The sequence below is a fragment of the Rhea pennata genome, chromosome 1 (genome assembly GCF_028389875.1).
Source record: "Rhea pennata isolate bPtePen1 chromosome 1, bPtePen1.pri, whole genome shotgun sequence".
Lineage (NCBI taxonomy): Eukaryota > Metazoa > Chordata > Aves > Rheiformes > Rheidae > Rhea > Rhea pennata.
Window position 1 is genome coordinate 133100067 of NC_084663.1, and position 19137 is coordinate 133119203.

The window sequence follows — 19137 nt, forward strand, 5'->3', positions numbered from 1 at the left end:
TATGCTGAAGTTTCTAAAGTAATTGATAATTCTACTTTATTGACATTTTTATCTTCTCTGAAAATGCTGTAAAACTTCCTAGTATTGTATTTTCTTCAGAAATATGTTTGAGTATAGCTGTGTTTTAAGTCTTCTAGGTGCTAGTTTAGTTTGTTTAAAATTTTTCAAAAGTTTGCATTTCTAAAACTAATGCTTAGTGGTTACTTTAATAGATAATCGTTCGTATAGTACTTTAAATGGTGAAGTATGGTTATCTATGGAATGACAGTTGAGAGAACTCAGGCTCATTTCTTAAATTTACTTCTGAATTTTGTATTAAGAATAGTGAGTTTTGTTTGTTATGGTAATTTCAACTTTAAAGTGATAATTTATTCATCAGATATTTAATCTGTACAGTTTGTCTCATTGTTAAACTTAAATGTTTTTTATATATATGAACATAAGTTTACCTTGAGCATTGAGCTATTTAACAATATATGTAAATGTGTATTGTAATGGGCATTTTATCTCGAGAGCTAAAATGAATTATCCTGTTTCTCCTTTAAGTCTGCAAGTAGTTCTTGGTGCAAATAACTTCTTGCATGCTCTTATATGCTGACCTAACATCTTAAGTGATGGAAGTGTACTGATTTGTAAATAAAAGGGATTGTAGTTTAACATCTGCTAGCCGATGTACTGGTTCATACTTTGCAATAGCTGTTTAAAAACTGAAATTAAATTTGCTTGCTGTAACTGAAATACTAAAATAGGACCTGCTTGTAGAACAACAGAACTTAGGCTAAGATATATATAGGTTTTTCTGTAAACCTTGTAAAATTAATAAATGTAATCTCAGAATCCCGGAAGATAATTATTTGCCACAGAGTGGTATTTCTTAGAAGTGAGCAAAAACTGAAGCTATCTGCTTATATAGCTTTCCTATATTATCTTTAACATTCCCTTGAGTTTAAAATGCTAGACAGTACAGTTTATAGCTATGACCAAAGTAGAAGTTTTCAGACAGCATAAGTTTTGGGGTGATATTGAAATAAAAAATCATAGTTTTCATAGATTGGTACAGAATATATTTGTGCCTTTTTTCAATTTTTTTAAACTTCAGAATGTTTTTGAATTGCAATGCTCTTAAGTATCAGTGTTTACAAAGTAGGAGCAAAACTGCTATCAGAGTTACTGGCAAGTGCAAGTTCCATTCTATGAGTATCTTTTTCCAACGCTGGCAGGCTCAGTCTAGTTTGTGAGAATTCTGCGGTGTTTGATGAAAAGAGAATTGCATTACAAAACTGTTTTTTAATTTTTGGTGACAGACACCGGGCTTTTAAAATGATTACAGGAATTCCTTGGCTTTAGAGCTTTACCTGCTAAACAACCTACTGCTCCCAGTTGCTTAGAGAAGGAAGGAGTAAGCACCCCACTCCTCTGTCGCGGGCTCCCTATTTAATTCTGAAGATGTTTTCCTTCTCAGAATGAGCTTTCCCAGCCTGGCCAGTGACGTTTATCCAAAGGGCCTCATCTATCCATTGATTCAGTGCTCTGGGACAAGACTAGTTCTTCAGACCCCCTAACTTGGCTCACCTGTAACAGCTCCGAAAGGATGGGAGGAGTTCACCACAGTAACCACGGCTGCAGTCATTAGTTATTATACGAGTGAGCTGGCTACCAGGGACAGATGTGGATGTAGACGGCTGCCTAGGTCTGAAAGCTGTTGGGCTACACTACAAAGCCAGAAGCGGAAAACAGCAGAAGGCAAACAGTGCAGAGTAAATACATAATTGCAGTGCTTCCTTTTGGTTATCTCTCTATACTGTTTTATTTTGAGGGTTTAACAATAAAATAAAATTGAAATCAAACACTTGCAATAGAGAGTTTGCTTTTAGAAAATCTTATCTTCTGTCAGGTAAAACAGTTTATAACAAATTATTTGATGTCAGTTGAAATGAGATTTTTCTAATATTTTGGAAGTGTGACTTTTCCAATCTTGTTCATAAAGAAACAGTGATAAATTGTGAAAAACGGTATTTCTCTCTTTAAATATCCATGTTAACTAGGATTTATTTCTGCTTTGTTCTTTCCTCTCTTGTGTATTAGTGTAGAACAGGAAACATGCACAGACTATCTGTAAGTCAGTTTGATTTAACTTGAGCGTTGCATTATTTTGTCTTTTTTGTGTTAGAATAATTATTCAAAAGCAGCAGTTTTAACTAGCTTTTAGAACAATTATACAAGCATTTAAGGAATTGTTTGTTCTGTCAAGTGACTGAAACTGAATGTCAATCACAAATATTTATTAGAACTGCTTTTATTCCATGGTTTACCTGAGTAACATTACTCTCAGAAGTCATGGGAGATTGAAAGATTTGTAGGACATTATCAAATCTGCCTTTCAAAAAAAGAAAGGTAGAAGTATAATGAATTTGGAGGTAGTAAATAAGATTTTCAAAGATGTGAGTGGTACGCTGCTCCATATTCTTTAACTCCCATTTTTACCTTGATAAAGACTTCCTTATGGCCTAGCAGAAAAGATAAAAATAAAAGATTTCAGTTTGTAGGCCCTTTTTTTTTTACTTCAGAAGGCATAATTCATAAAGACTGTATTTTTTTTTTAGGTATCACTGAAAACTTGTTCTACGTTCATAGCAAGTCAGAAAAGTAAATGCATCTAGGAGACTTCCTGACTTAAGGGAGGGGAGGAAAAGGAAATTATGTATATGAGCAGAGAAGCTGTGCCAACACTGAGTCATCAGTTTAAAATCACTTGATATCATCCAGAAAGCTTACTGTCCTGACCAGTAAAATACCAGAACATAACTGCAGCTGCAACATTTAATATCACTGAAGTCATTCCTTAAATACCAAGTGTTCGATTATAGGAATCGATATGCTTTCATACGTGACAGTCAAAAATATTTTGCCAGCTATAATAATGTCCAACTGAACCATGGAAGGTACAAGGAAGGCACAGCGTAATGAAAGGAAACTCGTAGCAGCAGTTGGTGCAGTGTGAAGTAACTTAGCAGGGAATCCATTTTTGTTTTCATCCGTATCTTCACTTGTATTGAACGTAGCTATGACTTAAAAAATTCATCTCTTTAGAGGAAGTAACACTTTCCTGAAAGAGAGGTTGAGCAGGATGAAAGCAAAGCTGCTACTTCCATCACAAAACGAGAAAATTCTGTGTAGCTAATGAAGCTAAAACTTCAAATGAAAGCTGAGAACAGCAGTAATTTTAGTGCTGCTCAACTTTCAAACAGAAAAAAGGAGGAGCATTAAAAACACCACTGTTGACAGTTCGATTTGTAGTGATTGGGATCCCACTGTGAGCTGATCTGGCCTAAATAATATGTTTTAATACAGGTAAGTGCTAAATTGTGTATTAAGAACAGAGAATGTTGCACAAGTTTGGGGGGGGTGGCTTTATTTTGGGAAGCAGTGACTCAGAAAGGGCTTACCCACTTGCAAAGTTCAGCTGAATACAACCTCATGATCAGTGCATTGGCAGCTGCAATTTTTGCAGATCAACGCGGGAAGTTTCTGGCTAGGAGTAGTATGGGGCCCTTGCTCTGAACATAGCGTAAAACCGGTCCTTCATTATTGTATCTGGTTCTGATGCAAGGAAAATAATATCCTGAAATAATATTAAAAATAAAAAGTAGTTCAGAGATGACCTTGCAAGACAAGGTGCTGGAAAGTTACTTTCCAGTGAAAACTGAAGAAACTTACTTATTTTAAGGGGAAAGTTACTTAATAACTAAGTATGTAAGTGACTTTGCATAAAAATGCTTCTGATTGTACTCTTAACCTTAATTTTTTTAAAAAAGGACAGAATTAAGAGTTAAAGGTGAAACTTGGGTATATGAGAACCAGAAATGTCAGTTTTAAATTAATTTTTCCAGTAGTTACCTAACCTGACTTGCATGTTCTCAATTCTTTCACCTAAAGTTTTTTATAAAGGATGGATGTCTTTCTGATAAACATCTGTACATTTAAAAGAGAATTCTAGAGGGCAATTGGAGGAATGGTGTGAAAATGTAGTTATTGCATAGAATGGCAAATAGTTTTTTTTCAAGCTGAGAATCTTGTTAATCTGTTTATCAGTGTTAATCTGTTTATCAGTGTTAATCTGTTTATCAGTGTTAATCTGTTTATCAGTGTTATTGTTGAAATTAACATGAACCTCATTTTGACTGATTTTGGTCAGTATGTCAGCAATGCTTGCTGTTCAGGTAGAACATTTTGTATACAGGACCAAGCTAAGGATTTTTTGATGTATGCTGAATTTCCCCTCAATGGCTTTTGACAAATCTGAGAACTACATCTGTCCTAGTCATCTGAACCTCTCTACTCATTAGAAAAAAATAATCTAATGGCCCTACTGCGAGGGAAATTGCTTATCAGTTGCAAAAGCAAAAACACTGTGATTTTTATTTTATTTTATTTTATTTTTGTCCAGACCTGATGTAGCTGAAAATAGAGGGTCTGATTTATTCAAGCTTAGTTTGAGGATGTTTTACCTTTGTTCTTTTTTGTCAGTTACTTAATTTCAAATATCCCTTGCTGTTATACACAGGAGTTGATATGTGGTCTTTTATTTTCACTTGCCACAAAACTTTTTATTCATATGTTACAGGCCTGATGTTGTATTTCTCAGCATATTTCATGTAGTCAGCAGAGGGAAATTTTTTTTGATCAATGCTTAATTGTCAGCTGAATTTCACTTTAATTCCCAGGGGAGGAGTTTCACCTATCCCTAGTTTCCTGGCAAAGCAAACACACAACCTTGTTTTGCAGTCATTTTTCGGTCCAATTTATTAATGGAATATGGATCGTGTGTTATATTTAATATTCCCTTCCCAATGAAAAGAATATTTTTGGTCATAGTCTTTAAAGTATTCTGGGAGTCATAGTGCTAGTTCTTCAGTTTACCCAAGAAGTTCTTACTGTATTTTTCTGAATTCATATTTGAACAGTCTTTATAAAGAGAACTTTTCTCAGAAGTCTGTTTCTGAATTTGTTAGAAGCTTTCTGTTGAATTTTGGGTATGGTGAAGGAAGCGTTTATTTTGTTTAGCCTTTAAATGTTACATTTTTCTCTCTATTTTTTTTTGTTGCCACCTTGAACACTCATTTTCCGTAATAACAGACATTAGTCATTAAAAGTGTAATGCCAATTCTTTTGAAGGTAGTTGAATGTTTTAGCATATTTAAAAATATATGGAATATTCTTTCAAAAATATCTGTAGGCAGTCATAGCATATGCTACACATACTTATATGTGCTCTTGATATTATAAAAATAAACTGCATGTTATTCTTCTGTGCCCACTTGACCACAAAATGCACACTGCTCTAATCAAAGAAAACATCTTTGCTTTCTTTTTATCTGATATCTTTGTGCATGCATGTCCTTGTTAGAAATGCTGTGTTTGGATATTGGTTTTTGGTTGACTTTCTGTACTTCAACTGATTGCAGTCTAATTTTGGTGAAGCTGACAGCAGAGACAATGTCTTTATGTTAAGGGTGGACATAGTTTATTTTAAGATGTCACATCCTATTTGACCTGAATGCTTTGAGTGTCTTAAGCTCTAAGTGCTTCCTTGTATATTATCTCATCCTTTCCAGACTTAATGTCACTTAATTATTTGACACCTGTTAAATGTCCCTACATTTACACACATGACAATTCAAACATACCATTCTATTATTACTATTGCTGTTAAACTGTGTATTTTTAAGCAAACTGCTTCTTTCTCTTTAGTATAACGTATATATCGGAATTTTAACTTACACTTTCAGTATATTGAGGAATGTATACTCAGATGTTACTCATTGTGAAGTTGATGAGCTAATTGCTCTTTTAATAATGATGTTCTATCTAGAATATACTAATGTAGAAGAGTTAAGTATTAAAACTTACAGATATTCACACAACTGAGTGTCCAGAAAAGGTGGAATCTGTCTTCCAAGGATATCTTTCCTAAGTAAACATTCCATAACTGAAATAGCGCTTACTCTTTGCTTTTCAAAAATGAATTTACTTCTGATTCTCTTCTTGGAATTTCTTCATTGAGTGCTTGTCATTGGGTATGTCCGCACTGTGCTAATGCATTCATTCAAGGACTGAAACTGCAAATATTAGGCCCAGCAGAATCTGTGGTATTTGTGTGCATTCATGTTCCTTACTCCTGATAGTTTTCCTCTCCCTAATATGAAGGGCATAAATCTGATACTGTGCCATCTACTCAGATAATTCAGAGATTGTACTAGTTAAATTCTAATCAATTTTTACTGTATTTTCTAAATTTATTAGGCTTAAGTTGTGCAATGGGATTATATCTTATAGGGCATTCTCATTACTGTCATGATGTAAGTGCATGTCCTGCTACTTTTCTTAAAGCATTTACAGATGGCTTAATCCCAGACTCCAGATTTCTGTTGTGGACCCATTTTACTTGTTTTACTCTCACCACTGTCAAATCATCTTAAGCTTCATTCCTTGTGTAGGGCACCTAGAGGCTCTTGGAATCAGGAGACGAGCTATATACTCTTTCAGTAGTCATATTAATTACTAAAAAAAAATAAAAATAAAAAATCAATCTGTAAGAATATCAGAGTTACTAGGAACAATAAGGAAAGTGAAAAGTCTAAGCCTGTAAGAATAGTATCATCCACAATACTGGCAGTTCTCAGAGAGCTGCCCACAGCCCCCAGTTCATCAGCCACAGAGCTGCTTAATTTCTTTATTTCTTTTGATTTTTCCCTAAGAACATACCTTTTAGAAAAAAAGGTCTGCAGATAAGCTAAGCTGTGTAAGACAGGCAGAGAGTTATGCTCTGCAACTCTGTATGGGGCACTTCTTAAAGAGCAACTGTTGTCAGACATCCTGCTGAAAATTCACAAAGCTGAGAAATAAAAAGTCTCTACATAAACTCATATGTTTTCCTTGCTTTTCTGGACTTTTTCATTACCACTGAGAAACGTTTAACCAGTTGACTCTTTTCTTTTTTTTTACTGCTTTTACGATTTGAAGTCCGGTTTCATATTAATACATAAGCTAGTAGTTATTCCTGTAATAAGACCACATAAACAAAAACAAGTATTTTATGTTACAATGGAGTTTAATGCAGCCTAGAATAAAAAGTGAATGTAAAGGAGATTGTTCTAGCATTTGCATTTTTATCAGAAGTAAGTGTTCACAGTGTTGGATAAGTACTTAAAATATGGGGGGGGGTCAGCAATAAGATTAGGCTATTATTTTTATAACTTAAACTGTTGGATAATTTTTACAGCTTGCTTAACAGCTGTATGTATATCCTTTTTCTTGATGAGTATATTTTCTATTCCAATTAGCAGCTGAATTCTGAAGAGAGAAACTCGTTCTCTTTGCTGTTAATTTTTTAGTTCTTCTTTTCTTTTGGATTTAATTTGCCTGGAGAATATTCCCCAGTCTGTTCTGTGTTCTTTTCCATGTGTGTATTCCTGCGCATAGACATAGGTTGTGCTGTGCACTACTATGAGCTTATTCACACTTAAATACTGACCAGAATAATTCTGAGCTGCATATTATGTCAATACAGGAAGTTATTCTAAAATAGTTATGTTTTAAATTCAGACCCAAACTTGTTTTCCACTGCCTTTTCACTTCCTTTGCAGGCCAGTGTTGATTTTACACTATTATAGCGTTGAGGAAACGTTAAGGAAACTCGGTGCAGTGTTACCTTCTGTTTGTTTCCTTACATTCTATATTTAGTTTCACAATGAGGAGGCCAGTAGCAATCACTTTAAGGTGACTAGCACAATATAGTTTCCAAAAATAAGACTGTCTGTGACAGCTTTACTTCTTAGTGTGAAGAAAGCCTCAAGAGAGACCTGAAGAGGCTGGAGAGCTAGGCAGAGAAGAACCTTATGGGGTTCAACAAGGGCAAGTGCAGGGTCCTGCACCTAGGGAAAAATAACCCCAGGCACCAGGACAAGCTGTGGGCTGACCTTCTGGAGAGCAGCTCTGCAAAGAAGGACCTGGGAGTGCTGGTGGATGACAGATTGACCATGCGCCAGCAAGGTGCCCTTGTGGCCAAGAAGGCCAATGATCTCCTGGGTTGGATTGGGACGAGTGTTGCCAGCAGGTTGAGGGAGGTGATCCTACCCCTCTACTCAGCCCTGGGGAGGCCTCATCTGGAGTACTGCCTCCAGTGCTGGGCTCCCCAGTACAAGAGAGACATGGAGCTACTGGAGAGAGTCCAGCGGAGGGTTACAAAGATGATCCGAGGGCTGGAGCACCTGCCCTATGAGGAACGGCTGGGAGAGCTGGGCCTCTTCAGCCTGGGGAAGAGAAGACTGAGGGGGATGTTATCAATGTCTACAAATACCTTAAGGGAGAGGGGTGTCAAGAGGATGGGATTGGACTCTTTTCAGTTGTCCTGTGTGACAGGACAAGAGGCAATGGGCAGAAATTGAAGCACAGGAAGTTCTGCCTGAACGTGAGGGGGAATTTCTTCCCTGTGAGAGTGATGGAGCACTGGAACAGGTTGCCTAGAGAGGTTGTGGAGTCCTTCTCTGGAGATCTTCAAGACCTGCCTGGACGCGATCCTGTCTAGCATGCTCTAGGTGACCCTGCTTGAGCAGGGGAGTTGAACTAGATGATCTCCAGAGGCCCCTTCCAACCTTACAGATTCTGTGATTGATTGATTGATTGAGTCTGTGATTGATTCTAAAAAACAAATACCCTGTCTTGAGACTTTCATTTAGACTTGACTGCAGTATAAGCTTTGAAAAGCTCCTTTTTACTTCCCTTACTAATAAGGTTGGAGAAAGAGAAGGCAATATGCTGTCATTGCAACTGGGAGAAAGAGTCTGTCCCACTGTTGCAACAGCCAGAGCACTGGTACCTGCTAGTGTGGTGGTACCTATCTGTGGTGGAGTGAAAGTTGTTGTCAGGGAACGGAAGAAAAGGGGAGAGGAGTACCCTGTACCGCATCCCATTTTGTTTGGGTATATCACACAGGGCAAATGTTCTTTAAAATATTGGAGAATGAGCAGAGACAGAGCTTAAAACAAATTCAGTACCAGACCGAAAGGCTTATTTCTCTCCCAGCTTGCTGTAAGACAGTACTTATCAACTAATATAATTAATGCTATTTGAGATATAGCAATCTTTTTGCAGCATAAAACCCTTCAATTATTTCTGTTGATTTCTTTGTATTATTTCTGGTAATAGAAGTAATACACAGCAGGCATACATACATGTGCACAAAACTTTAGTTGTTTTGCAACAGAAATTGCCACATGTTCTTAATTGTCTCACTAGTTTTAAAGTATCCAAGAAAAAAAATTACATTAAAATAATTTTTTTTCCACGTTTGGGTTTTAAAAGTTGCCTGGATGCTCTGTGCTTTCTTGTAAAGTGTACAATTGAAAATTCTATGCACATGTGTGTGCATGCATGTCAAGGTGGTCAGGGTTTGTTACATCTGGTTTGTTTCCAGTTTTGGTTGGTAAGAAGTTCAGAGTCTTTTGAAAGAAAAATGTTTATCAAGAAGAAGCACGTGTTTGAACAGACGCATGTACGGAGAGCTGCTGTGCATTTACATGTGGTACTGAAATGATCGTGTGCAAAAGGATACTTAGCAAAAATTCTTGCACAAAAATACTTGCTGAACACTAGAAAGATATATAAATTTGCATTGCAGAAGCACAGATTTAGAATGCTACTCCTTCTCCCCCACCACTAGCATTAATTACTCTATTTTATAGAATATAGATCTGAGAATTCTTCATTAACTAAAGAATAAAATTTAAACTTTTCCTTGCCTTGGGCTGTAAGAACAACAAGAGGAGAGTGCACAGAAAGTTGAAATTGCTTTAGGCTTATTTGTGTTAAGTTTTATTATGTTAACTTACAGTCAGTGCTGCTTAGGTTGAATCAGAAGTAATGCCTCGATTATTCTTCAGATAGTTTTGTAAAGAATGCAGTGTTTTATTTCCTTTTTTGCAGTTGCTGATAAGTTCTGTAATTCTTTCCTTGTGCAGCAAGGAGCATTGTTTTTTCAGGAGACTTTTAAATTTTGTTTAATAATAATAATGGTAAAGTAAATATAGAATTGAGTGAAGAGCATAAAAATACTAGAAGATCCACTGCCTGTTAGAGTTTTCTGATTTCTTTTTTCAGAGAATAAAGTCAAATGATAAAGACTGGCAGCTCTTACAAAGTAGACTCTCCATGAGTTTAGTGGCAATGAGATTTTTCCTTCACCAGAACTGCTGCCTTGAATAAAATCTGCATTATTGTCTGGATTCTGGTGCATACCTGAAAGTTCAGACCATGTAGTAACTAAACTAATACTACCTTTTGTAATAGATGTAGTTTATTTTTCAAAAATATCTTAATTCTGGGGGTTGCTCAGTATTTTTAGCTACTGTTGGGAATATGGTGTTGGCATTTATATTTTTCAATCTGTTTTGAATTTATAAGCATTTTAGGGAGGTACTGACCTTCACTTCGTAAAAACTCTTCACTTTTCCCCTCTGTCAGGAAGAAGGAACTATCAAAGAAATTGCAATAACTCATCATGTGAAGGAAGGACATGAGAAAGCAGACCCTTCGCAATTTGAACTTCTGAAAGTACTAGGACAAGGATCCTTTGGAAAGGTTGGTGACTGAACTTCTGCAGATAAAGTCTTCCAGGATCTAGTATAGAAGAGTATTAAGAGTGAATTATTTAAAACAGCCATAATTGTGCATTCCAACAATGTTGCCAGTCAAGACCACTTCCTAGATTTGCACAAGCTAGCTGCTGTAATTGTGGCAGGACTTCTTAAAGCAGTACAACTATTCCAGTTTGTCCTAGATGTAGGTTGCAAAGATCCATAAAAAAAAAATTGACTTGTTATGAAGTAAAAAGTATTCACCCTTAAAAAAGGGTGTTGTTTTTCTATACCTCTTAATCTACTGTGTTTGAGGGGATCAGGGTTGGGACACAACAAAATGTAATAAACATAGTAAAAGTAATTGAGAAATATTGAAGAAAAAAATCCCAGTTGCTAACTTGTGAATGGTGACTTATTGCCCATACAGAAACTATAGGAAGAATTTATTTTTGTAATGGATTGTAATCCTAAGAACAGATTTTAGACAATTTAGTCATTGCATTAAACATGATATACCCCAGTGTTATTTTAGGGATTATTTGTCATAATTTGGGTAAGACACAAATTATCTTGATTTTAGTGGGTATTGCCCACACTGAGTTCTCTCTAGTTGTACATGATCCATACATTTAGCTGTTCAAATCCAACTTAAAGCATTAATTTCATGTGACAAAGAGATCTTTGAGAAACAAACGAGTATGCCATGTAAGCAAATAGAGCCTTGAAGTCCGTTTTCAGCCTTACATTAAAGTCATAACTGCAAAATGTTACATTCCAGTATATAAAACCAAACAAATATTTGATATGAGGAAGATGAGAATAATGTCCAATCCTGTTTTAGTGATAGAAAGTTACTAGTAGTTGTATTAATTGAACTAGCAGTTCCAATTAAGATTGGAAATTTGGGTATTTAGAAACTGTTACATTCTGTTCTCAAACTAGTAAGCATTCATGGGGAAGCCTGATTCCAAAGATTCTTTATTTCCTATGTTGTTTGATTTCATCCAGAATTATACTAAAGTAAATCATTCAAGGATAAAGAACTATAAGCTAATAAACTTGTGATCACTTCAGCAATTCTTCTGATTGTCTTGATAAAACTAAGTTCAATGCTGTGTATTTCTTTGTAGGCAAGTTTTGAAAAAGTAAAAAGAACTATTCAGCTGATTCATAATACCAGAAAAGTACTACTTCTCTTCAGTTGCTTTAGCCTTTATGCAAAAAAGAATAATATTACAAAAAAACAGGAATCTATTTATACTAATAATTTGAGAAGATCTCACTGCTTCTGTTTAAAGAGACTATCTTGCCTGTTTTTCAAGGCCTCTTCGTGCTGTTCTGGTAATGCAAAGGAATGTTAAACATAAGTGTGAATTGTATTTAAAAAAGAAAAACAGATAAAATTCATATAATAGAACACTTGTTCAGCATTTTCATTTACCACTGTCTTCCTCATTTTCTCCTAAACAATCAGAAAACCTATGACCGGTATACTTTACTTTTCTCATTACTAAATCTAAAATTTGATTCTACTGGAATTCGTTTTGGATTAAAGATATTAAAATCAATTCCACTCAAAATCTTATTACTCTAGAAAAGGAAATGAGCTCCTTTTGCTAGAGTCTGGTTTTACTTTATTGGTGCATGTAAAATTCAACCATGATGTATCAAAAAAGGTATGTAAGAGGTTGGTTCTCATAAGTTTATAGGGGTTTTTGTCAGGATTTTACTTTATACTTGAGAGATTTATATTAATATTCTGTATTTTAATATTTAAAGACTTTTTTAACAAGACAATTAGAAAGTTGAATTTCATGTTTCATGTAGATTTTTCTTAATTTCTGAGAGATTCAAATTTGTGCTTTTATTTGTTGAAATCAATTAAGTTAAATCATAATTTCACAGATTGTTTGCCTTGAATGAACCTTTTAGTTTATGAAAGGGATAGTACATAAAAATGTAAGGAAACCTTGCATTCGGGTTTTACAGAATCTTAAAAAAAAAAGTGATGGAAGAAGTAAATAGCCAAATATAGTAATCTGTCTTATCCTTATTTTCTTTTACAAATTCTTTTTCAATGCAGGTATTTCTTGTCAAAAAAATCTCAGGATCAGATGCTAGACAGCTTTATGCAATGAAGGTATTAAAAAAGGCCACCTTGAAAGGTATGTACTGTTTAGAGCAAGTGATAGATGTAATAACAAAACTTAATTTTTACTTACAGGCATTTAAAAAGATTGTATCTTAGAGCTTACTGTTACCAAACAGCAAACAGTAGAACTTACTGCTTTGTTTTGTAAACCCTGAAGAACGTAGTACTCAGAAATATTGCATTGATAGGGTTATGTGGGTATATAAATTCTCTCCTATTTTAAGTGTTAGCTCCTTTTCATTGTTTGTAGCAGGATGATTTTACTAGGGTAGCTGTTTTATATCTGCCAGCTGACTTGCTTCTGAGCTGTTAGTTGAAACTTAATATCCTTCCTTTTTACATTTGCTGTACATCACTAAGGATATAGTTCCAGCCTTCTGCTCAGTTTAAATTTAGGTCATGATATTTACAAGGACATTATATCAGCTGTTTTATTATAAAAGCTCTTAACACAAGAGTTTAATTTCTTTTATATCAGCAATGTACTGTATATTTTCCCAAAACTTTAGCACTTGCTCTGGGTATAAGATATATTTCATGAAAATTTAGGTCGATCTTATTTGCTTGAAAAAAAAATGAATTTTAAAAAGAGTCCTTAAAATGTTTAGTTTCTTGGGTGTTTGGGTGATATCAGTAACAAAATAAAAAGTTCACACCTGAACAGTCTCAGTTCTTGTCCTGTAGTTTACCATAGAAAAAAGGAAAAAATGTATTTTCAATTATAGATGAAAAGGAAAGGGATCTATCACACTGTAAATCCCCTAACTGTGATATATATGTGTGTGTGTGTGTTTGTATGATTTTTTTCTTCATGCCCTTGTTTTATACTTCTGTATTTGAGACTATTTGTGATTCTTTTAAAGTAACTCATGGCTACAGTTGAAATTGAAGTGATAGTTTTGGGAGAGTTTCAACAACCTGTGGTGTGTTACCTATGTTATTGCTCTATTTTACTGATTTGTGATTTTAATGTGAATTTTCATCTGAAAACATTCATAGGGACTAGTGAATGAAAACTGCATACTTGCATTGAATTACGAACTCTGTTAAAATGTTGAACCTGAAGTTTTCCTGGTTAAGAACTAGTGTTGAATGTCTGTCTTGTGGATCTCATTATGCTTCACTTTTATTTAATACTATTAGAGAAGGCTTTGAGTGTTTTTTGAAGAGTTTCTTATATCTTGATGTTTTGTGGCAGAGGTTCTCATTATTTACTTACATTTTTTTGAATGTGGTATCCATTTATTTCAATTGCTCTGATATTCTCCGTAGATTTTCATTCCCAAGCCAGCTAATAGCTGGAGTCAAAGGTGGATTAGTGTGTGGATGCGGAGACTGATAGATACTCCCTGAAACTGAAAGCGTGACTTTTGCTTAGAAATGTAGATGCTTCAAGGCATTAAGAATTCAAGGATGCAAAAGGCATGAGCAGAAAGGTGTCAGTAACAGGAGGATGCCACATTTCTCAATGCTTTTGCTGGATTTTCAGGTGCTTTTGAACAGAATTCTGTTTAAGTTCATGCTTTAAGAAAAGAAGTTATAGACAAATGAAGGTTACTGTTGAAGTCTATTAATATTTATTATTTTTTTCCAATAGAAAAAAATAGGTAGATGTATTTTTAAAGAGCTGATACTGTAATTTTAAATAATACACTGCATGACTTGATTTGTCTAAGGATCTTCAGCTCTTTCAGATCTACTCCAGAAGACTTTTTATAATGTAACATTAGAGTTAAAAAATACCCTTTAAGATTTCTTGTTATTTGAAGGCAATGTTCATGATTCTCAAAGCAAATTTAGGGAGACAATTCTGAGGAATGCAGCCGTATTAGCCAGAATACACTGATGTAACTAAACACAGTCCAATGTTTTAATGTTTAGAGCACGTTCAGGAATACACACAACAATTTTAGTGCAGAGACTAGTTTATTAACGTACAATGAAAGGATGTCTCAACTTTCAAAGCCCCTGTAGGAGAGATGGAAAGAAATAGGACTAAATAATTGCTAGAGAGTCTGGCATCAACCATATTAAGAAAGAAATTAAAAATGAGCAGGCTCAGTTAATTTGACAAAGCAATTTTTTTTCTCTTAATATATCACCAGGAAACTTACCAGTCTCCTGGCATACACTGCAACGCAAGTAATTTATCAAAATACGTGAAAGAAAGTTTTCACTCCTAAACCAATTTGTTATTTCCAGCAGTATGCACATGGAAATAGTAGTTGACAAAAGTTAGGTTTTAAAGTCAGTATTCATAGAATCAGTAAGGTTGGAAGGGACCTCTGGAGATCATCTAGTCCAACATCCCTGCTCAAGCATCACCTAGAGCATGTTAGACAGGGTTGCATCCAGGCGGGCCTTGAAGATCTTCAGAGAAGGAGACTGCACAACCTCTCTGGGCAACCTGTGCCACTGCTCTGTCGCTCTCACAGTGAAGAAATTCCCCCTCACATTCAAGCATAACTTCTTGTGGTTCAATTTCTGCCCATTGCCTCTTGTCCTGTCACACAGGACAACTGAAAAGAGTTTGTCCCCGTCTCCTTGACACCCTCCCTTCACGGACTGCTGGTGGATGACAGGTTGACCATGAGCCAGCAATGTGCCCTTGTGGCCAAGAAGTCCAATGGTCTCCTGGGGTGCGTTGGGAAGAGCGTTGCCAGCAGGTAAGTATACACATTGATAAGACTCCCCCCTCAGTCTTCTCCCCCCAGGCTAGACAGGCCCATCTCTTGCAGCTGTTCCTCATATGGGAGATGCTCCAACACTCTGATCATCTTCGTAGCCCTACACTGGACTCTCTCCAGTAGCTCCATGTCTCTCTTGTACTGGGGAGCCCAGCACTGGAGGCAGTACTGGAGATGAGGCCTCAGCAGGGCTGAGTAGAGGGGCAGGATCACCTCCCTCGACCTGCTGGCAACACTTTTCCCAGTGCAGCCCAGGAGACCATTGGCCTTCTTGGCCACAAGGGCACATTGCTGGCTCATGGTCAATCTGTCATCCACCAGCACTCCCAGGTCTTTCTCTGCAGAGCTGCTCTCCAGCAGGTCAGCCCACAGCTTGTACTGGTGCCTGGGGTTATTTTTCCCTAGGTGCAGGACCCTGCACTTGCCCTTGTTGAACCTCAGGAGGTTTCTCTCCGCCCAACTCTCCAGCCTGTCCAGGTCTCTCTCAATGGCAGCACAGCCCTCAGGTGTGTCAGCTGCTTCTCCCAGCTTGGTATCCTCAGCAAACTTGCTGAGGAGGCACTCTGTCCCCTCATCCAGGTCACTGATGAAAAAGTTGAACAGGATGGGACCTGGTACTGAGCCCTGGGGGACACCACTAGCCACAGGCCTCCAACTGGACTCCACGCCACTGGTGACAACCCTCTCAGCTCTGCCTTTCAGCCAGTTCTCAATCCACCTCACTGTGTACTCATCTAACTCACACTTCCTGAGCTTACCTAAGAGGATGTTATGGGAGAGAGTGTCAAAAGCCTTGCTGAAGTCAAGGTACACAACGTCCACTGCTCTCCCCTCATCTACCCAGCCAGTCATTCCGTCATAGAAGGCTATCAGATGGGTTAAGCAGGATTTCACCTTGGTGAATCCATGCTGACTATTCCCGATCACCTTCTTTTCCTCCATGTGTTTGGAGATGACATCCAGAATGAGCTGTTCCATCCCCTTTGCAGGGACGGAGATGAGGCTGACTGGCCTGTGTTTGCCTGGGTCCTCCTTCTTGCCTTCTTGAAGACTGGAGTGACACTGGCTTTCTTCCAGTCCTCAGGCACCTCTCAAAGATGATGGAGAGCAGCCTGGCAACAACATCCGCCAGCTCCCTTAGTACCTGTGGGTGTATCCCATAAGGGCCCATGGACTTGTGGATGTCTAGCCTGCCCAGAAGGTCTCTAATCCTATCCTCCTCCACCAAAGCAAAGTCTTCCCTTCTCTGGACTTTCTCCCTCACGTCCAGGCTACAGGATTCCTGAGGGCTGCCCTTAGCAGCGAAGACTGAAGCAGAGAAGGCACTCAGTAATTCTGCCTTCTCTGTATCCCTTGTCACCAGGGCCCCTGCCCCATTCAGTAGTGGGCCCACGTTTTCCCTAGTCCTCCTCTTGCTGCTGATATTTGAAGAAGCCCTTCCTGGTGTCCTTAACATCCCTTGCCAGACTCAATTACAACTGGGGCTTAGCCTTCCTCGATGCATCTCCATATATTCTGACTGCACTCCTATAATTCTCCCAAGTAGCCTGTCCCCTCTTCCACATTCTGTGTATTTTCTTCTGTCTGAATTTGGCCAAGAGCTCCTTGCTCACCCGTGCAGGTCTCCTGCCCCTTTTGCTGCTCTTCTTACTCATAGGGATGCACTGCTCTTGAGCTTGGAGGAAGTGATGTTTGAGTATTAGGCAGTTCTCCTGGACTCCCCTTCCCTCTAGGGCCTTAACCCATGAGACTCCACCAATTAGGCCTCTGAAGAGGCCAAAGTCTGCTCTCCTGAAGTCCAGGGTTGCAATCCTGCTTGTTGCCTTACTTCTTCCCTACCGGATCCTGAACTCCACCATCTCCACCAGTATTAGCCAGTATTGCTAATAATAATTATTACCCAGTATTGGCTAATACTAATGTCTGAAATGTGTTCATTTCCTTATGCTTCTTTGCTTAAGGTTCTGTGAATTTGGAGTTATTCCAGCTTTTCAGTAAGACGTTTTGTTATCCATGTGACCATTTCGTAACTATGCGCACTTTAAACTTTTTAATTTTTTTCTGAAATGAATCTATTCAAAGAAGGAATGTTCCAAATTTAAATATTGCAATTCATCTGAACCTTTGAAATAGTGAGATCGCATGAGTGCCTTGTGACATTTCTATGACTTCAGATGTTAATGTCAATATTCAAATGTGGTATTTGCTCTGTATTTGAGGAGGCACTGTATTTTACGTGCCTTCTTTTTTAAAGATCTTATGTTCAGCACAGACATGGAAAGTTGATAAGTTCATTCATGAAAATTTATCTATATTGCTAAATACCTCTATTGTAAGTGACTACTTCTGTAAAGAAGAGCTAAACTTCTAAAAGACCCTTTTACATCTTGAGTCTTTTCAACTTTGTTATATGGTAAATCTGAACTTCAGCTTGTTTACTATACAAAGTATGGTGGCACCTTAAACTTTGACCTGGACTTCATGCATTGCACTTGGGTGGTGTTGTAAGCAAAACAGTTTTGACTCAAGGAATTCATTGCCAGTTAACAAAAACTTATAACTGCAGATTCAGGAATTAAGAAATTAAGAAGATAAACAATTAATATTAAAGGAAATGCCTTTTCCTCCTCCTTTTCTCAGACTCAGCTTCAGCCCAGCACCTTTCTTCCCCACTCCTCATCTCCATTCCCCCATGTTTCCACCACGGGTTGCGCTCTGGCCCCCTGCCGATCCCATTGGTGAGGCAGTGGACATTGGGGCTGGGGCTCGTTGGCTTCTTGCTGCTGCCTTGTCCTTCTTACTCATTGTCTCTGCCCTGACACGCGTACCCAGTGGGCCGTGTCCCTTCGGCAGCGTGCCTGTCCCGCTGTGGGTCCCTTATGGCTGATGTCCCTCCGGAGCAGTCCGTACACCGGTGTGGGTCCTCCATGGGCTGCGGTCCCTCAAGGGTGTCCCTACCCTGGCGTGGGTCCCCAGCACTCTGTGCTGCCTTTGGGGGTGTCCCTGCAGCAGCACAGAATGCTTCCTGCTGTGTCCCCAGCAATGCCCCCCTCCACATGCCATCTCCGTTTCATTTCTCCAAGTGCATCTGTTTGCATTTCTCCTTGCATGCCCTTCTTTTGTGGGGCAGCTCATGGCCCTCTCCCACGCAAAGCACCCCAGCATCCCCACTACAAATGTTCATTTACTTCAAAAAGTGGTAATGCTTGGCAAGGGGGTAGTAATAAGCTGGTACATAAGGGAAAGGAAGAGAAATGCAATATCTTAAATCACTGTTGCAAACTTTGCCTGCTGTTATCTGTCAGAGTGGTGAATTTTACCTGTGCCTTGGGGTATGTGGAGCTTCAGAAGGGAGCCAAGCGTAGGCTGGGGAAGGGCAGGGGAGGAACCCAGGTAGCTGGTGCGAGTACTGTGCCCAGCTCCCTACTGGTCCTTGTGGATGGCCAGCCCCGTAGCAGGAGCATCTGCTTGTGATCCTTAGCTCAACGTAGAGTGGCTCGGGAGGAGACGTGTGTCCCATTCTGAATGAGTGTAGTGGGACAGCATGGACAGCTTGAGCATTAACTGCTTCTGATGTCCTACTCTGATACATTCCTCCATGTACATCTTCACTCTGTCAGTAAACTTTCCTTTAAAATAAACAAACCTTTTGGTTGTCTGA

General features: G+C 38.0%; 1 protein-coding gene across 6 annotated transcripts in view; it reads left to right on the plus strand.

Moving 5' to 3' along the window:
* Window positions 1–19137, plus strand: part of RPS6KA3 (ribosomal protein S6 kinase A3) — a 74665-nt gene that overhangs the window by 22398 nt on the left and 33130 nt on the right. For 5 of the 6 annotated variants that reach the window (XM_062600607.1, XM_062600614.1, XM_062600576.1 and 2 more), the window contains exons 3-4: window positions 10522–10638; window positions 12721–12802. In XM_062600607.1, the coding sequence (XP_062456591.1) occupies window positions 10522–10638; window positions 12721–12802 (199 nt within the window). Of the gene's footprint in view, window positions 1–10521; window positions 10639–12720; window positions 12803–15419; window positions 15456–19137 lie in introns of those variants that run through there. The other variant, XM_062600597.1, reaches the window with a different exon arrangement.